Source organism: Bubalus kerabau, chromosome 13 (assembly GCF_029407905.1).
Source record: "Bubalus kerabau isolate K-KA32 ecotype Philippines breed swamp buffalo chromosome 13, PCC_UOA_SB_1v2, whole genome shotgun sequence".
Classification (NCBI taxonomy): Eukaryota; Metazoa; Chordata; class Mammalia; order Artiodactyla; family Bovidae; genus Bubalus; species Bubalus kerabau.
Genome location: NC_073636.1, coordinates 2,740,079 through 2,759,028, shown reverse-complemented (window position 1 = coordinate 2,759,028; position 18,950 = coordinate 2,740,079). Strand labels below are relative to the sequence as shown.

General features: G+C 40.9%; 1 protein-coding gene across 11 annotated transcripts in view; it reads right to left on the bottom strand.

Moving 5' to 3' along the window:
- Positions 1-18,950, bottom strand: part of PLCB4 (phospholipase C beta 4) — a 473,260-nt gene that overhangs the window by 178,581 nt on the left and 275,729 nt on the right. For all 11 annotated transcript variants that reach the window (XM_055543369.1, XM_055543377.1, XM_055543373.1 and 8 more), the window contains one exon: positions 9,779-9,877. In XM_055543369.1, the coding sequence (XP_055399344.1) occupies positions 9,779-9,862 (84 nt within the window). In that variant the 5' untranslated portion in view covers positions 9,863-9,877. The remainder of the gene's footprint in view (positions 1-9,778; positions 9,878-18,950) is intronic.

Genomic DNA, 18,950 nt, shown 5'->3' with positions numbered 1-18,950 from the left:
CATCATGCCCCTGCTCACGATGCCCACTCCAGCCAGGATGCCAACAATGGCCCTGGGAGTGGAGGACGGAGAAAGGAACAGAATGTCTCCATTTGTTCACCTTCTTGAGTAATTTACTATGCTTGTCAACTCCCCTTCTGAGCCATTTATTTTTAACTAAAACCTAGGTGATTTCTATATATGCAAACTGTTTCTTGGGTACAACAAAACATAAAATGATAAATACTGTTCATTTTAGGGAGAAGAACCACATCAGCACATCCATAAATTACCCATTCTCTGGCCCTCTCTTTGCCAGCATCAGAGCCCACCAGATTCTTGGACTAGAAATCCCAATCATGTTTCATACTCCTTACTCTTCCTCGCCTTGTAAATCCACTGGGTTAGGAAATCTAATTCATTTCCACCCTGAACCTCTTCTCTGATGTCCTATGTGTCTAAATGACTGTTCAGCCAGTCATTCAATCCCACCTTTACTCTCTCAGACACAAGTAATCAGGCATAACCACTTTCCAGTCATATTCAGACCTTACTCTTTTCCTGCTTAACACACACACACACACACATACACACACACACACACACACACACACACAACGATTCACAGTGCTTTCAGGATCTAGTGCCAATGCCTTTCTGGAGAGTAGAGCACTTCTGGGGGGACACTGCTCATCTCTGCAGCTGCGGCTCCAGCCTTCACCCTCCCCAATAGCAGCTGGACAAACCACCCCCTGCATCCCACACACAGGCCCCTGCACAAGGGTGGACCCTTCCCTCATTTCAGCTGTGCTTTGATCCACTGATGGACTCACCCAAACCAAAGGGGGCTTTCCCTCTGAGGCCTCCTCAGTCCCCCAGACCCACTGCTCAGGTGGTCTCCTGACCCCACAAGAAGCACAACCCACTACTTCCCTATCACAGCATCAGGAGAGCGGGGCTGAGGGTGGAATGACACCGAGGGCCGCAGCTGAGGGCCTGCAACGTCACACCGAGATGCCGGGATGCACTTCAGTGGATGAAACAGTGACAGGCTGCGTTTTTTGTTTTGTTTTACACGTCCAGTTCTAGCAGGGCCTGGCGTCAGAAGACAGCAGGATGAAGCCAATAACTGAGCTCATCATCTACCAGGCACATGTAGTATAGGTTCCTTAGGATAAAAATTCAGAAATGGAACTCCATGGAACTCATTTCCCTACTTCTCCTCCCCTTTCCCAATGTGAAATTTACTATATTTGGTTTTGTGATTGGCTGTAAATAATGGACACAAGTCTCTATTTCATGCACCATCAACTATCAACATTTCCTCCCACTGAGACTATTAAGCCTCCAGTTTTTCCTCTGACTCCAACCAGTTCTACTTTCCAAGATCTATCTGTACCCTTACTTTGCACTGACAAAGTTAACAGATTTTTTTCATTCTGTTCTGTCAAAAATAATTAAATATCATGTCTACTGTGAGGTTGACTCTAAGCGTCGAAAGACTAATGAACGTGACTGTAACTGTTGTTATCGTTATCATGACTCTGTAAGTATCCATCATTGTAAATGTAAGTAATAGGCTACAATTCCACCCTCTACATTTTGAGCCAGATATCCTGACTCCATGGGTGCAATTCAGTTTAAACTATCCAAAACCTGAGAATGAGATAAAAAGATGGCTATGTATTAATATCCATTACATATTTTACAGGAGCAATGTCTAGAGGGCCTCTCCAAGGATGATTTATTTCTATAGAAGAATGTCGCCTTTTTTTGATGTGAACCATTTTCAAAGTCTTTATTGAATTTCTTACAGTATTGTCTCTGCTTTATGTATTGGTTCCTTGGCCGTGAGACGTGTAGGATCTTAGCTTCCCAACCAGGAAGCGGACCCGTATCCTCTGCGTTGGAAGGCAAAGTCTTAACCACTGGTCCACCAGTTTAGTCCAGGAAATTTATTGTTCTCTAGGGCAGGGACATGGGCTTCCCAGGTAGCGCTAGTGGTAAAGAACCCACCTGCCAATGCAAAGACTTAAGAGACACCAGTTCAATCCCTGGGTGGGGAAGATCCCCAGAGAAGGAAATGGCAACCCACTCCAGGATTCCTGCCTGGAGAATCCCATGGACAGAAGAGCCTGGAGGGCCACAGTCCATGGGGTTGCAGAGTCGGACACGACTGAAGTGACTTAGCACAGCACTGGGCAGTGACTGGTTTAGCATCTGCCTGACAAAACGCCTTGTCTCTCTTCCTCCGGTACTCTCACAACGAGCTTTATCCTCCTGCTAGTCTCGTCACTGAAGACCTAAATTAATCTGCAAGTCAAAGTACACTCTGTGCGGGTGTGCTTTTGGCCTTTTGAACATTACACTTGGACGACTCTGTGCTGCAGTAATGGACAGCCCAGGCGTGTAGGCTGCCTGGGCCTTGGGTGCGCCCCTGAGGCCTTCAGCTCGGCTCTGGAGCTGCCTTGAAGACAGGCCACATTCAGCCTGTTCCACTCAGCCCTACTTCAGCTTCGACTGATCTGCCATTTCCATATTCCTCTGGGGTTGGCAACTGCCTTAACTGTTTCTGTTTTCCTAGCAGCGGTTGTGATGTCTGTGTGCAGGGGAGGCTATTGAGGGTTTCCGTAGGAGGGGCTAATAAACACCAAGGCTTAGCCAGAAAAGGTACTCCATCTGGGCAGCTTGCCTCAGACACAAAGTCCCAGGCGAGGAAAAGGGCAGCCCAACCCATGCCGGGATCTGGGATGTGGGGAGAGTGGCAGCTGAGGGGAGTCATCTAATAAGACATCTAAATCTCTGCTCCGGCTACCACTGAGAAGAAATGGCTGATGAAACTGTAGATTCTAATTAAGTGAACTGAGAGTTCATTCTGCACGTTGGGAAAAGAGGATGGTATTTTAAAATCTGCCTGTAGTTTGAGTTGATTGTCTAGAAAATCATGCTGTCCAATAAGATAGCCACCAGCCACATGGAGCTATGTAAATTTTAATTAATATTAAGATTAATAAACTCAGTTCCTCAGTCCCACTGGCCACATTTTTTTTTTTCAAATGCCAAACTAAATTAATTTTGCTAAAGAGAAACTGTTGCACTCTAAGAAAAATGAGTGCAGTCTAGATTTTGTGCTTGGGTTAGGAGGGAAAGGGGCTTCCCGGGTGGCTCAGTGGTAAAAAGTCCACCTGCCAAGCAGGAGACCCAGGGTCTTGAAGGTCCCCTGGAGAAGGAAATGGCAACCCACTCCAGTATTCTTGCCTGGAGAATTCCACGGACAGAGGAGCCTGGGGGGCTGCAGTCCATGGGGTCGCAAAGAGTCAGACACAATTTAGCAACTAAATGACAGCCGCAAACAGGAGGGAAAAACCCTGAGATTACCAACCATGTATCACAATCCTCTTAACATGTGGTAAGAGCAGCCAGGATACAGACCATGTCCATCATTGCAAATTTCTGCTGGTGACCACTTCTCGAGAAGGACAACAGACCACTTTGCTTTCAAGGGATAAATGTCTTCAAACTTTTGGTTTGTTTAAGTACATCCGTTCTCTTTCAAGATTATGCAAACGTGAGGTCTCACAAGAGTCTGGACACAAGAGTTTGAGCTGGACTGGGAGCCACACTGCGCAGGGTGAGACGGGACCAGAATTCCCCCTGTTCCTCCTTGGTTTGAGAGGACATTTTTGTTGTTTTCATTTGGAGAAGAGGAATTTCATATGGGGAAAAAGGAAAAGGGTGAATTATGAATTAGAAAAGGATTCTGAGGGAGAGGTCAAAAAGTGAAAGAAAAGTAACAACAACAGGTCTCTTGGAAGAGTTGGGTGAAAAAGAAGGTGGCATAGAGACAGCTGTCGGCCCGACTGAGATTTACTCCTCAGGATCTCCACTGTGTCCTGCTGAGTGCTGGAATTCGCCTCTGCTCCCACCAAACCTTTAATAAATGCCTGTTTCACACAGCACCCTTGTTCCTGAGGTTTGGGGACGTAATGTGTTTAGGGAGGGAGATAAACGAGAGCAGAGGGCAGTCCTGGGAACAGAGTGACAAGGAAGCACTGAGGAGGGACCTCCCTGGCGGCCTAGCAGCTGAGGCACACGCACCCACTCAGAGGCCGTGGGTTCTGGCCCTGTTTGCAGAAATGGGATCCCGCACGAAGCACAGCGCAGGCCAAAAAGTTAAAAAATGAAGTAGGTCAGATGCTATACTTAAGAGCAGTCACAATAAAAATAAAAGGCAGGCACTGAGGAGATGAGTATTTTGAGGATGCTGTAAGTACCGAGGAATTCTAGGAAAGGCTGGGGAGGGTTCTCATAGCCAGGAGACAGGGTCTTCCGGCTTTTAATAAGGACCCAGAAGGGAAGTCAGGAAGCCAGCGGAATCAGAAACACGTGGGCTGCACATGCACTGCCGTTCCTCTCCTCTGCAAGAGAAACATCTCTGAAGATTTTTGCATCACTTGTTGCATTACTTAGAAAACAAAACAGGTTTGGCATGTAAGTAATTTAAAAGTCAAGTAAAGTTAGATAAAAAGAGCTACTGAAGCGGCATGAGAATACAATCAGAGGCTACAACGCAGGCTGCAGTTTCTGAAGTTTGGGGCTACCTCAAAAGAAATCCTTCAGCAGAAATAATAAAATAATACTTAAATACAGTTGCACGGGTTACATTTTTTGTCAAAAGAATACATATTTTTAAAACAGTGTTTAGGGAGTATTTTTGTTTTTTTAATCTGACCTAGTAAATGATTTGAACACTGATTTGAACACTTCCCTGCCTTCTTTAAAGCAACATGTGGAACACAATATAATGTTTACCCGGTCCTAGGGGCCGTCATGGTAACATTAGCTGCCACACGGTGCTGAAGGCACTCACCCCTTCCTTCACAAAAGGCCCCTTTGCTGTGGCGTTTGTGGCATGATCAGGTTGTGTTCTCTCTAATTCCTGTTCCTCCCACTTGCTGTCAGTTGTCATTTCTCACTGCTGTTCAGGCAAAAAACTGTAGAAACAAGCCTTATCTATTTATATTTTGTTGCCTTAAATATTTTAATGGCCGTGGCTCCAAAGAACCGACTCTTACAAGATAGGAAAATACAGTTGACCCTTGAACAACATGGGATTTTAGGGGTACCAACCTCAGTTCAGTTCAGTCAGTCAGTCGTGTCCGACTCTTTGTGAATCGCAGCACGCCAGGCCTCCCTGATCATCACCAACTCCTGGAGTTCACTCAGACTCACATCCATCGAGTCAGTGATGCCATCCAGCCATCTCATCCTCTGTCATCCCCTTCTCCTCCTGCCCCCAATCCCTCCCAGCATCAGAGTCTTTTCCAATGAGTCAACTCTTTGCATGAGGTGGCCAAAGTACTGGAGTTTCAGCTTTAGCATCAGTCCTTCCAAAGAAATCCCAGGGCTGATCTCCTTCAGAATGGACTGGTTGGATCTCCTTGCAGTCCAAGGGACTCTCAAGAGTCTTCTCCAACACCACAGTTCAAAAGCATCAATTCTTTGGTGCTCAGTCTTCTTCACAGTCCAACTCTCATATCCATACACAACCACAGGAAAAACCATAGCCTCGACAAGACGGACCTTTGTTGGCAAAGTAATGTCTCTGCTTTTCAATATGCTATCTAGGAGGGCAATCAAAAATCTGACTATAACTTTATAGTCAGGCCTCCATATCTGCTGTTTCCACAGATTCAGCCCTCTGAGGACTGTAAGCTTCTACGGTAGGTATTTGGGCTTCCCTGGTGGCACAGTGGGAAACAATCCAATGCAGGAGATGCAAGAGATGTGGGTTTGATCCCTGGGTAGGGAAGATCCCCTAGAGAAGGAAATGGCAACCCACTCCAGGATTGTTGCCTGGGAAAGCCCATGGACAGGGGAGCCTGGCAGGCTACAGCCCACAGGGTTGCCAAGAGTCGGACACAACTTAGAACTAAACAACAACAACAAATGGTAGGTATTTATTGGAAAAAAAATCTGTGTAAAAGTGTACTGTGAAGTTGTTCATGTTCAAACCTATGTTGTTCAAGGCTGAACTGTAATAAGAAAAGCTGGCTACAGTCTGTTTGAAACACTCTGGCTTTCTGACTTTAATAAAGGGAAACCTCACTAAAACGGAGTTGGGAGGCCAGGAGGGGGAGCTCTCACAAGCGACCACTGCATGTAACTACATTTAACCTCTTTGAAATGACCTTCTCTAAGGAACTGAAAGCCAGGAAGTCTTTTTTAATTATCCTCTGGATTTCCAGAGCCTGGGAAACTGCCTCAGAATTATCAGTTACAGACAAGAATCATCACTGGAGAGAACCATCAAATGAATACAGGCCCCCCCAAAGGAAAAGATGTTACATGGTCTCTTCCACAAGAAGTCAACCAGCCCAGCAGATCGCCCGTGAGCGGCAGCCACTTCCCTCCTGTCACTTTTCTCCAGTGGATTTTTATTCAAAACGACCCTTCCCAACTTCCTTTTTCTCTCAACAATACTGTTGCCCTCCTTCATTAGCTGGACTTGTCAATGGCTTTTTTTTTTTTTTTGTCTTTATTGAATTTGTTACAATATTTCTTCCACTTTATGTTTCCTGGACTTTTGGCCACATGGCATGTGGGACTGTAGTTTCCTGACCAGGGAGAGAACCTACCCCCTGCCTTGGAAGGCAAAGTCTGAACCACTGAACCACCAGGGAAGGTCCCTTGTCAATGGCTTTTACTATAGTGTGTTTGTCTCAAATTGCAATTCCTCTGCTATTCCTAAAGAAACACATTTTTGCTGGTAAAGTAACTTTTATTTTTAAGGTCAACACCAATTTTATATGTTTCATGAAGAGATATATTTAAGAAGCTACTTTTTTTTTACTTGTCATCCTAGTAAAATAGCACTAAAGAAAGTTGAAAGCTTAATGAGATTGTATTTAATACTTGTTAAGATCTCTTTTCTTCTAGCTTTATCTCATTTTCAGAGGAACCTGGAAGAAAGCAAATGCCTTCAGAAGTGCAAGTCATCAGTATTAAATATAAGTGAGTTGTGATGATTAATAACCAAAACCAAAAAACCATCATGAGAAATAAAAATAATTGGATGATGATAAACTTCCAGTTTATCAAATCACATTACAATTTATCCAAAAAAAGTACTTTTTCTCTAATAGGTTTCTGCTTATATGACAACAAAAGAAACTCTCAGCCAGTGACTACATTTAATCTCTACAAAATGACCTTATCTGAGGAACTGAAAGTCAGGAAGTATTTTTAAATTATCCTATAGATTTTCAGAGCCTAGGAAACTGTCTCAGAAAACTGCAAATCTTTTGGGGTACTCTAGCAGATTCAGGGAGAGATGTCTCTTGTCAGCTCACAGTGAAGGGCAACTGCGATCATCGTGGTGGCACGGGTACTCAGTCTAGACCTGGTGGACCTGGGAGAAAGCTTGGAAGTGCATCCAAGCTAGTCTTGGCTTTCTTTGCCAAGATGTAAGAAGTGGACGAAAGCAGGCGAGTGAATTTACTTTGTGGGCTTCCCTCATAGCTTAGTTAGTAAAGGATCCGCCTCCAAAGCAGGACATCCCAGTTCGATTCCTAGGTCGGGAAGATCCGCTGGAGAAGGGATAGGCTACCCATTCCAGTATTCTTGGGCTTCCCTGGTGGCTCAGCTGATAAAGAATCCACCTGCAAAGCGGGAAACCTGGGTTTGATCCCTGGGTTGGGAAGATCCCCTGGAGAAGGGAAAGGCTACTCACTCCAGTATTCTGGCCTAGAAAACTCCATGGACTATACAGTCCATGGGGTCACAAAGAGTCAGACACAACTGAGCAACTTTCACTTCTTCACTTCAGGTTTGAACTATATCAAATTGTTGATACTAATCATTTTTAACCTAAAAGATGAAAACGTAATATGATTTAAACTAATATTTTGAATGTGTTAAAGTACAGATTTTCATATGGATCTCAGGGATTACTATGTCCTCTCACCTCTTCAATTATCAAGAAAATGTACAAACTATAATAAAACCAGACTGGGTTGGGATCAATTACATCTAAAATCCCTTTTGACATTAGATATTAGACATATACAGTGAATTTGGCAGTTGCAGGCATTCTGCTTGTCCCTGGAGAGAAAAAGATAAGTAAAATACGGCCCTTGACCTCAGGGTCAGGGTATACTACGAGAGATGAAAAAATTAAATAAAAAGATGAGTACAGTGTAATATGTGCAAGGGTACATTAGAGGTAGCACACAGGAATGATCAATTCTTATTGAATGGGTCAAGGAAGATATTAAAGAATAAAGATTTCTCATTTGGGTTCTGAACGATGAATAGGAGTTTGCCAGTGAAACAAGGAGGGATAAGTGCATTTCAGGAAAAGGCAGCAGTATATACAAAGCATGAAATAGAATAGTTCATTGGGGACATTGTAAGTGTATTGTTAGTGTTAAAACCAATAAATGTGCATTGAAAACTAGTGGGGAACAAGATTGGAGAATTAGGTAAAAGTCAAATTATGGAAGGCCTTGTATTTCATTCTGATGCATTTCCTTCATCCTATAATACAATAGAAAGTCATGGAAGCATTTTAAATAGAGGAAGAAGAGGTTCTGATTTACATTTTCAAAAGATTACTCTATATCGATGGAAGAGGGGAAAAAAAAAAGAGAGAGAGAGGGAGTAGAAAAAGACTAGAAAAAAACTACCAAAGAGTTAAGAGTGGTTGCCTCCAAGTGGTAGAAAATTGTTTTCTCTTTCTTCTTACAGCAGAATGTGGTTTTCTGTTCTTTCAGAGAAGCAGTAAAACTTCAGTCATATAAGTAACTGTCACCCTAATACGCCGATTCAGTACAGAGAACACTGACCACATTTGAGTCCATCCTTTTCTTTCCTCAATTTTGTTTACACAAAGCAACTACGGTGCAAACCTAGAAAGCATCCTGCTACACACTGTGGAAAACCAAGCAACACATTACTGAGTTGTGTCAGCCCATAGACCTCATGAGAAAAGCCTGATGATATGAAGCTCTGGGAAGCCACATATAATATATTCCATGGATTTTGAAAGGAACCAATTCTGACTCTACATGAAGTCTGAACAGGTTTTGCATCTTACTTCACCGTAGAGGCAATAGAGTTTCATCACATACCCCTCCCAAAGTCACTTCAAATTCAAGTAAAACCTAAGAAAAACAACATATTAACAATGCAAAGGGGCTGAATAGACTGGCGAACCCAAGCCCCTGGTTTCTAGAAAATCTGGAGCCACCGCCACCTTGCAAGGGCACAAGCAATAAATGGTAGAAGCAGAAGTATGCAAAGCTTTGGTTAACTTGGTCTGTATAAATGAGACAAGCAAAGCAAGTGACCAGCACAAAGTCCGATCGCTATTACATGTATGACAAATATAAAGTTTTATGAGGAAAGAATGCCTGAAGCACTTGATTAAGCAAAAACTATCACTCCATGAAACCCATCTGTAAAATAAGCATAATTGTGGCAATGACCTAATAAGGTTATTGTAAGGAGTTGAACAAATACTACACAGGAAGTGCTTAGAAAGTTTTCTGGCACACATTGAGCACACGATAATTTATACTGTCATCATCCTTATTATAGCTGGCGCAGAGACAGTGCTCAATAAATTATACTATTATTATCATTATTATATCGCATAACTTTGACTCTTTCCAACTATTCCAACTCATAAATCTCCAAGATGTTCTTACTTATGTCAAATACTATTTACTCAATACTGTAATTAAATTAAAATGAAAAAATCATGTTTTGAGAGAAAAGATTAATAACACTCCCTTACCTCTTCATATCTGTCAAAAACTGCTCCTTCTTGCAAAAAGGAAGGAACTTCCTTCTGCCAATTAAATTCATAAGGTTTGGCCATGATTAGAGTCAAGACCTGAAAATGAAAAAGAATATATAATGAGTGTACACAATTAAAAAAACAAGTGCAGGGCAAAGGTTAATCACTTGATATTTATGTGTTTGCAAAAGCTTTGCTTCATACACATAGACTAAGTCCATTAATTGACTTTTGTTTTTTTTTTTCCTTCTTCTCTTCATCTGACCCTGAATCCCCTTGTCCTGGTTGCTACACCTAAAGAAATAACATGAAGAAATAACAGAGGTGATCATTTGGACGGCTTCCCCCTTTCTCTTGAAATCCTATAAAGTAATTTTAAACATAAAATCTGAAGTCTTTGGATGAAACACACACACACACACACAGCTAAACTTATACATAGGATAGGTAGGGTACAAAGAGTGAGTGGTTCTATAAGCCTGCACTAGACTATTTTTCCCTCCTTCCTGTTATCTTGTATCTGCTTTCTTTATAAAGGGGGCTCATATTTCTTTATTCTATTTTTCCCTCTTATTATTTGCGAGTTTTATTTTTCATTTTAAATTTTCTATTAGGAAAATTCTTAAATTTTTAACACTCATAGATCTTCTATTCTGCCAATATCTGGAATTTAAAATATCCCACACCCTAAAATGTTTTTTATTTCCCTTCATTCCATATTTCCTTCCCTCCTGCTGCTGCTGCTGCTAAGTCGCTTCAGTCGTGTCTGACTCTGAGACCCCATAGATGGCAGCCCACCAGGCTCCGCTATCCCTGGGATTCTCCAGGCAAGAACACTGGAGTGGGTTGCCATTTCCTTCTCCAATGCATGAAAGTGAAAAGGGAAAGTGAAGTCACTCAGTTGTGTCCGACTCTTCACGCCCCCATGGACTGCAGCCTACCAGGCTCCTCCATCCATGGGATTTTCCAGGCAAGAGTACTGGAGTAGGGTGCCATTCCTTCCCTCCAGCACTTCCTATATAGATATAATCCTGGATTTTAATGCTAGATCATAACTTCCTTATTGTTTTCTTTTTTCTTTTCTTTTGGGGAAAATGGATACAGAAGGTTCAAAGACCACCTGATAGAAGCACTTAAAGAAAAGCCAACAGAAGGATGGGAATATTTAAAGTGACAGTACAAGAACATTTCTGAAATCTGACATTTGTGTCCTCAATACGAAAAAAATTGAGTGATGCTGGTGGTATAAATGGTAGTGGAAGATATACACAACTAAATGTATCTTGAGGTGAAACTAATCGTGAAAGATTTAATGTATTATATATTCTGTCAAGAAGGAAAAAAAAACTTAGAAATAGGAGATATGGGAAGTAAGATATTGGAAGGAAGAAAGAAGAAAGTTTAAAAAAAGAGACAGTTTACTCTTAAGTTTTATATCTTTTACAAAAAGAAAAAATGAAAGTACAAGAAAAAGATAAAGAAATTACAATCTAGTATCCAAATCCCAGATTACATCAATACAAGAGGTGCTGGAGGGAAGCAAATATGGAACAAAGGGCAACAACATTTTAGGGTGTGGAATATAGGTAATTAAAATTCTAGATATTGGCAGAAAAATAGAAGATCATTTATGAGTGTTAAAAATGTAAGAGTTTTCCTCACAGAAAATATAAATGCAAAGTATAACTTCCAAGTTAATAAGAGGAAAAAACAGAACAAAGAAATGTGAGCCTCCATTAAAAAGATAAAAGATGTGGGAAAGGAAGGGGAAAAAAGAAGAACACACAATAACCAGGAAACACAAAGTAAAATTACAATATATTACTAATTCTAATAAATATGAATTTTCTAAATTCATTTATAAAGAAAGAGCCCTTCAAATTAGGAAGCATTATAGTTGTTTACCAGAAATATTTATAGAATGAAAGCTATATAGGAAGTTTAAAAATGAAGGGAGGAAAGGAAGATATAACAGACATAGGTTAGGAAAGGAGCAGGTGTAAAAATAATATTAGACAAAATACACTTCAAGGAAAAAAGAAAGAGACAATGAGAACTCACATGAAGAGAAGGGGTGATAAAAATTATTTAAAAGTTATTAATATTAAACATGTGACCACAGAGCATCAAAATATCTATTGAAAAACTGAAAATACAAAGAATAAATGGCAAAGTCACAAACAGATAACAATTATCAGAAATTAATGGAAGACTATTGAGGATCTTATTATCACACATAGAAACTTAATGAAACAACTTAAATGACTCAGTCAGTCAGTCAGTTCAGTCGCTCAGTCGGGTCCGACTATGTGTGACCCCATGGACTGCAGCACACCAGGCCTCCCTGTCCATCACCAACTCCTGGAGTCCACCCAAACTCATTTCCATTGAGTTGGTGATGCCATCCAACTGTCTCACCCTCTGTCATCCCCGTCTTCTCCCGCCTTCAATCTATTCTAGCATCAGGATCTTTTCCAATGAGTCAGTTCTTCACATCAGGTGGCCAAAGTATTGGAGCTTCAGCTTCAGCATCAGTCCTTCCAATGAACACCCATGACTGATCTCCTTTAGGATGGACTGGTTGGATCTCCCTGCAGTCCCAGGGACTCTCAAGAGCCTTCTCCAACACCACAGTTCAAAAGCATCAATTCTTCGGCACTCAGCTTTCTTTATAGTACAACTCTCACATCCATACATGACTACTAGAAAAATCATAGCATTGACTAGACAGACCTTTGTTGGCAAAGTAATGTGTCTGCTTTTTTAATATGCTGTCTAGGTTGACCATAGCTTTCCTTCCAAGGAGTAAGTGTCTTTTAAAATTTCATGGCGGCAGTTATCATCTGCAGTGATTTTGGAGCCCCCCAAAATAAAGTCTGTCACTGTTTCCACTGTTTCCCCATCTATTTGCCAGGAAGTGATGGGACTAGATGCCATGATCTTAGTTTTCTGAATGTTAAGTTTTAAGCCAACTTTTTCACTCTCCTCTTTCACTTTCATCAAGAGGCTCTTTAGTTCTTCACTTTCTGCCATAGGGGTGGTATCATCTGCATATCTGAGGTTATTGATATTTTTCCTAGCAATCTTGATTCCAGCTTGTGCTTCCTCCAGCCCAGCACTTCTCTTGATGCATTCTGCATATAAGTTAAATAAGCAGGGTGACAATATACAGCCTTGACATACTCCTTTCCCGATTTGGAACCAGTCTGTTGTTCCATGTCTAGTTCTAACTGCTGCTTCTTGACCTGCATACAGAATTCTCAGGAGGCAGGTCAAGTGGTCTGTTATTCCCATCACTTAAAGAATTTTGTGGATTTTTTAAGAACTGTGGATCACAGTTTGTTGTGATTCACAGTCAAAGGCTTTGGCATAGTCAATAAAGCAGAAGTAGATGTTTTTCTGGAACTCTCTTTCTTTATTGATGATCTGACATGTGTTGGCAATTTGATCTCTGGTTCCTCTACCTTTTCTAAATTCAACTTCAACATCTGGAATCTCATGGGTCATATATTGTTGAAGCCTCGCTTGGAGAATTTTGAGCATTACTGCATTACTTTGCTAACATGTGAAATGAGTGCAATTGTACAGGAGTTTGAGCATTCTTTGGCATTGCCTTTCTTGGGATTGGAATGAAAACTTACCTTTTCCAGTCCTGTGGCCACTGCTGTGCCTTCCAAATTTGCTGGCATATGGAGTGCAGCACTTTCACAGCATCATCTTATAGGATTTGAAATAGCTCAACTGGAATTCCATCACCTCCACTAGCTTTGTTCATAGTGATGATGCTTCCTAAAGCCCACTTGACTCCACACCCCAAGATGTCTGGCTCTAGGTGAGTGATCACACCATCGTAATTATCTGGGTCATCAAGATCTTTTTTGTATAGTTCTGTGTATTCTTGCAACCTCTTCTTAATATCTTCTGCTTCTGTTAGGTCCATACCATTTCTGTCCTTTATTATGCCCATCTTTACATGAAATGGTCCCTTGGTATCTCTAATGTTCTTGAAGAGATCTCTAGTCTTTCCCATTCTATTGTTTTCCTCTATTTCTTTGCATTAATCACGGAAGAAGGCTTTCTTATCTCTCCTTGCTATTCTTTGGAACTCTGCATTCAAATGGGTAATATCTTTCCTTTTCTCTTTTGCCTTTTCCTTCTCTTTACATAGCTATTTGTAAGGCCTCCTCAGACAACCATTTTGCCTTTTTGCATTTCTTTTTCTTGGGGATGGTCTTGATCACTGCCTCCTATACAATGTCACGAACCTCCGCCCATAGTTCTTCAGGCACTCTATGAGATCTAATCCCTTGAATCTTTTTGTCACTTCTACTGTACAATCGAAAGGAATTTGATTTAGATCATACTTAAATGATCTAGTGGTTTTTCTTACTTTCTTCCATTTAAGTCTGAATTTGGCAATAAGGAGTTCATGATCTAAGTCACAGTCAGCTCCTGGTCTTGTTTTTGCTGTATAGAGCTTGACTGTATAGAGCTTCTCCATCTTTGGCTGCAAAGAATATAATCAATCTGATTTCAGTATTGACCATCTGGTGATGTCCATGTGTAAAGTCTTCTCTTGTGTTGTTGGAAGAGGGTGTTTGCTATGACCAGTGCATTTCCTTGGCAAAACTCTGTTAGCCTTTGCCCTGCTTCATTCTGTCCTCCAAGGCCAAATTTGCCTGTTACTCTAGGTATTTCTTGACTTCCTACTTTTGCATTCCAGTCCCCCATAATGAAAAGGACATCTTTTTTGGGTGTAATTTCTAGAAGGTCTTGTAGGTCTTCAGAGAACCATTCAACTTCAGCTTCTTCATTCAATTTCATTAGTGGTCGTGGCATAGAGTTGGATTACTGTGATATTGAATGGTTTGCTTTGGAAACGAACAGAGATTATTCTGTCGTTTTTGAGATTGCATCCAAGTATTGCATTTCAGACTCTTTTGTTGACTATGATGGCTACTCCATTTCTTCTAAGGGATCCCTGCACATAGTAGTAGATATAATGGTCATCTGAGTTAAATTCACCTATTCCAGTCCATCTTAGTTTGCTGATTCCTAAAATGTCGATGTTTACTCTTGCCATCTCCTGTTTGACCACTTCCAATTCGCCTTGATTCATGGACCTAAGATTCCAGGTTCCTATGCAATATTGCTCTTTACAGCATCGGACTTTACTTCCATCACCAGTCACATACAACTGGTTGTTGTTTTTGCTTTGACTCCATCTCTTTATTCTTTCTGGTGTTATTTCTCCACTTTTCTCCAGTAGCATATTGGGTACCTGCTGACCTAGGGAATTCACCTTTCAGTGTCTTATCTTTTTGCCTTTTCATAATGTTCATGGGGTTCTCAAGGTAAGAATACTGAAGTGGTTTGCCATTCCCTTCTTTAGTGGACCATGTTTTGTCAGACCTCTCCACCATGACCCATCCATCTTGGGTGGCCGTTCAGGGCATGACTCAGTTTCATTGAGTTAGACAAAGCTGTGGTCCATCTAACCAGATTGGTTCGTTTTCTGTGATTGTGGTTTTCAGTGTGTCTGCCTTCTGATGGAGAAGGATAAGAGGCTTATGGAAGCTTCCTGATGAAGCTTGCATAAATTAAATATATTTAAATAATTTAAATATGTTACTTTATGCATTTAGCCTCATATCCATATATATCTTTACTTCATTCCCTCTTTGTACTGAACTATCCCAAACATATTACAATATAATCATGATCAGGCCACAGAGAAAAATTGTAGTATTTTTCAGGAGTCAGAAATTACAGATTGCAAAGACACATTTCAGAGCCTTGCCTCCAGTCTCTTTGCTGGTTAACCTGGAATTAAAGCTCTAGCTCTGTCTAGAAAAAAAGAAAGAAAGAAATTACAGTGGCCATGCTTACTGACCACAGTTCATTATAGCTTAATGACAAGTGAAGTCACTCAGTCGTGTCTCTTTATGACCCCATGGACTGTAGCCTACCAGGCTCCTCCATCCATGGGATTTTCCAAGCAAGAATACTAGAGTAGGTTGCCATTTCCTCCTCCAGGAGATCTTCCCAACCCAGGGATTGAACCTGGGTCTCCCACATTGTAGGCAGACACTTTACCATCTGAGCCCCAGGGAAGTCAATGACAGAGAGTGTATAAAATCTACACACACAGGAATTAAACATAAACCCACATACACACTTATGAACAATTCTTGAGTTAAAATATGCCATCAAAGCAGAAATTATAAACTTCTTAGAAACCAAAGATGGTAGTTGTTGTTCAGTCACCAAGTCATATCCAACTCTTCATGTTCCTTGCTCTCCTTCCTACCCCACCCCTTTCTCTGTCACTTGCCAGATTTGAACTAATATATGCATATTCAGAAAAAAGTGACTTTTACTGATCGCTGTTTCATTATTTTCAAGCTATGTATCACATACCTAGGTTGTGATGCGAGTGACAGAAGGACGAGGGCAGGAAGGACGAGGAAGAACCATAAACTCAGCGATGTCCGTGATGGAAGGTGGAGTGTAAATACAAGGAGACGGTGAACACAGTGAGAGGTGCTATGTGTAACTTTAACCAAAATATTTAAAACCGTAAAGTGGATGTTTCTCAAAGTTAAAATAAATTTGGCTCAACAAATGAGCAGAACACTTAAACACACCAGTGATCTTGGAAGAAATTGAAAAAAAAAAAAAAAATAGCAAAAGATTAGGTCCAGACGGCTTTACAGGTAAGTTCTACCAAATATTCAAGGAAAAGGTAAATCCTATGTACCTCTGTTTTTTCCAGGATAGTAAAAAAAAAAAAAAAAAAAAAGGAGAAGTGCTACCTGACTCATTTCCAAGGTCCTTTATCAGACCCTGACAATGATATCACAAAAGTTAATAAGAAACCAACCAACCCTAAAGCTCATTCTCACAGAGAAAAACCTCTAGCAAAATATGAGCCAGTCTATTCCAGAAAGTTATTGAAAGAAAAATTCAGGATCTTTCCACACTGAAAACATATCAATGTGATGTGCTAAAAAGTCTCATACAGGCACAGGTAACAAGATGATGCGAAGCTGAACATGAGAAGTCTCTAACACATACCATTAAATGAAAACCATATTTTTGTAGGAAGCCATGTAATGGTATGGAATAGGACCAGTGTGACACCATTTACCGAAATACACAGCTACAGTGAACAGTGTAGTACCATTTATGTAAAATCATGCACACACACAAGACAAAATTATATACTTCTCTGGGTATATATATGTCATATATGTGTGTGAATAGATAAATTATTAATAAGTTTGGAAAGAACCTTCCAAGTTTATGACTCTGCTTAGTTCTGGGGAGGGAACAAAGCTCGGGGCTGAAAAACCAAGGTATCTTTCATGTTATCTCTATGTTGGAATTTTATTTACTATAAGAATATTTTCCTTTTGCAAATAAAAAAAGAATGCAATTTCCAAAGAGGAAAAAAAAAAAAGTTGAACTCATACAGAGAGGTAGATACATGATTCTTTAGACCTGAATAATTGAAAGCAGATGAAGAGCCCATGAGTTCACATTTCAAGGCAGCTTCTTCACAACAGCAACCGTTGCTGTTTGAAGGAGGAGCTACTCCATTATGTATTACTGACAAGGCTGAAGACTGATGGAAGCATGAAGGACACGCTAACCAGCCCAGATGAAGTGAGAAGCTTCCTATGGAACGCCAAGGCAGACAAGCCACGTCACATCTGGTGGGAGAAGACAGTCCATCTGTGAGCGGGCAGGCCCATGTGTCTCTCTCCCACAGTGACTGTGACTGGGTCTCCCTTCTCTTTTACATCTCTGGTCCTCCCCATTGCTCTGTCTGTGTCTTTCCATGCCCATTTTTCAGAGTCCACACACACAGCCCCTTCATCCAAGGCAGTGTGGAAGTAAGCTTCTAGTGTAATGGTGTGCGATCCTGCCTTTCACATCTTGAAACAGATCTGCAGAGAGAAACAGACCTGCAGACCCCCTCGGGCTGTCGTGGGTGTGTTGTTCAGTCATCTATAATAAGATGAGCTAACTACAGGGACCTAAGTATCAGCATTAAGGACGGAAATAAATACAGCATGGTGGCCTCCCTGGTGGGCAAAATGCCGCTCCTCTGCAAATCTTTAGATGTTCTACGATCTCTCCACTCCTGCCAACCATTCCTTTCAATATTTCCTTTGTTTTTATTTTAAAGGGAATAGCAACAAGAAGCTTTTGATATGAAATGCTCCTACCGAAAATGAAAATGAAAAGACAGCTTATATCAACTTACATCATCTTTCATGGTTTAACTCTGGTTCTCCCAGGATCTTTTCAGTAAAAGGACATACAGCAGACATTCTCAGTGCAGATGTTTCTCCGATTTTACTACTATCCTTACTACTTAAAGATTCATGTCTATGTGGGATACTAATTTCATCATAAAGGTCTCACTGTGTGAAGGGCATTGGTGGGGCTAATAGTAAGAGGAGGGTAATTTTGACCTTGATCTTGAAAGAGGTTAGCAGTGGAGGTAGGAGCTATTTCACTGCTTACTTTTTCAGAGCACTGCAAATTCTAAACAAAGTAAGAGGCGTTTTTGAAAAACGACACAGGAATACCCTTAATTTTCCCAATTTTAAATGAGATTGGAGAGGGGGGTGTTGCTCCTTGTACTGTCTGAAATACTTCCTTGGGCATAACTATGACCTACAGACCAGAAAACACTGACCCAATCAGTTGTGTTTAATAGCAGTTTGATCCAGATAACTGATTTTTAAATGGGATTAAATGAAGGTGTGTGTCATAGTCCAACTGACTCCACAAAAGTTAAAAGGACAAATAGCTACTTCTTTTAAAAGGCAGGGAGAGAAGAACTGACCACTCTTTAACTATGTCCTTTGTGCAATGATCTCAAAACTCCACCCATAGCTAACTGATATAAAACAAAACTCCAAATGCTTTTACTGCCACCCCAAAGGATCCTCTCCTCCAATTCTCTGGCTTGCCTTGTAAGGCCTTACTGAGAAGACACGTCAAGATTCTTTTTTTTTTTTCTTTAATTTTTTTTTAAAATTTTATTTTATTTTTAAACTTTACAATATTGTATTAGTTTTGCCAAATAAGGTTCATTGTCTCCTGGAAGAACACCACCTCACCCCCACAGAGCCCACAGGAAATGGTCCTTCGT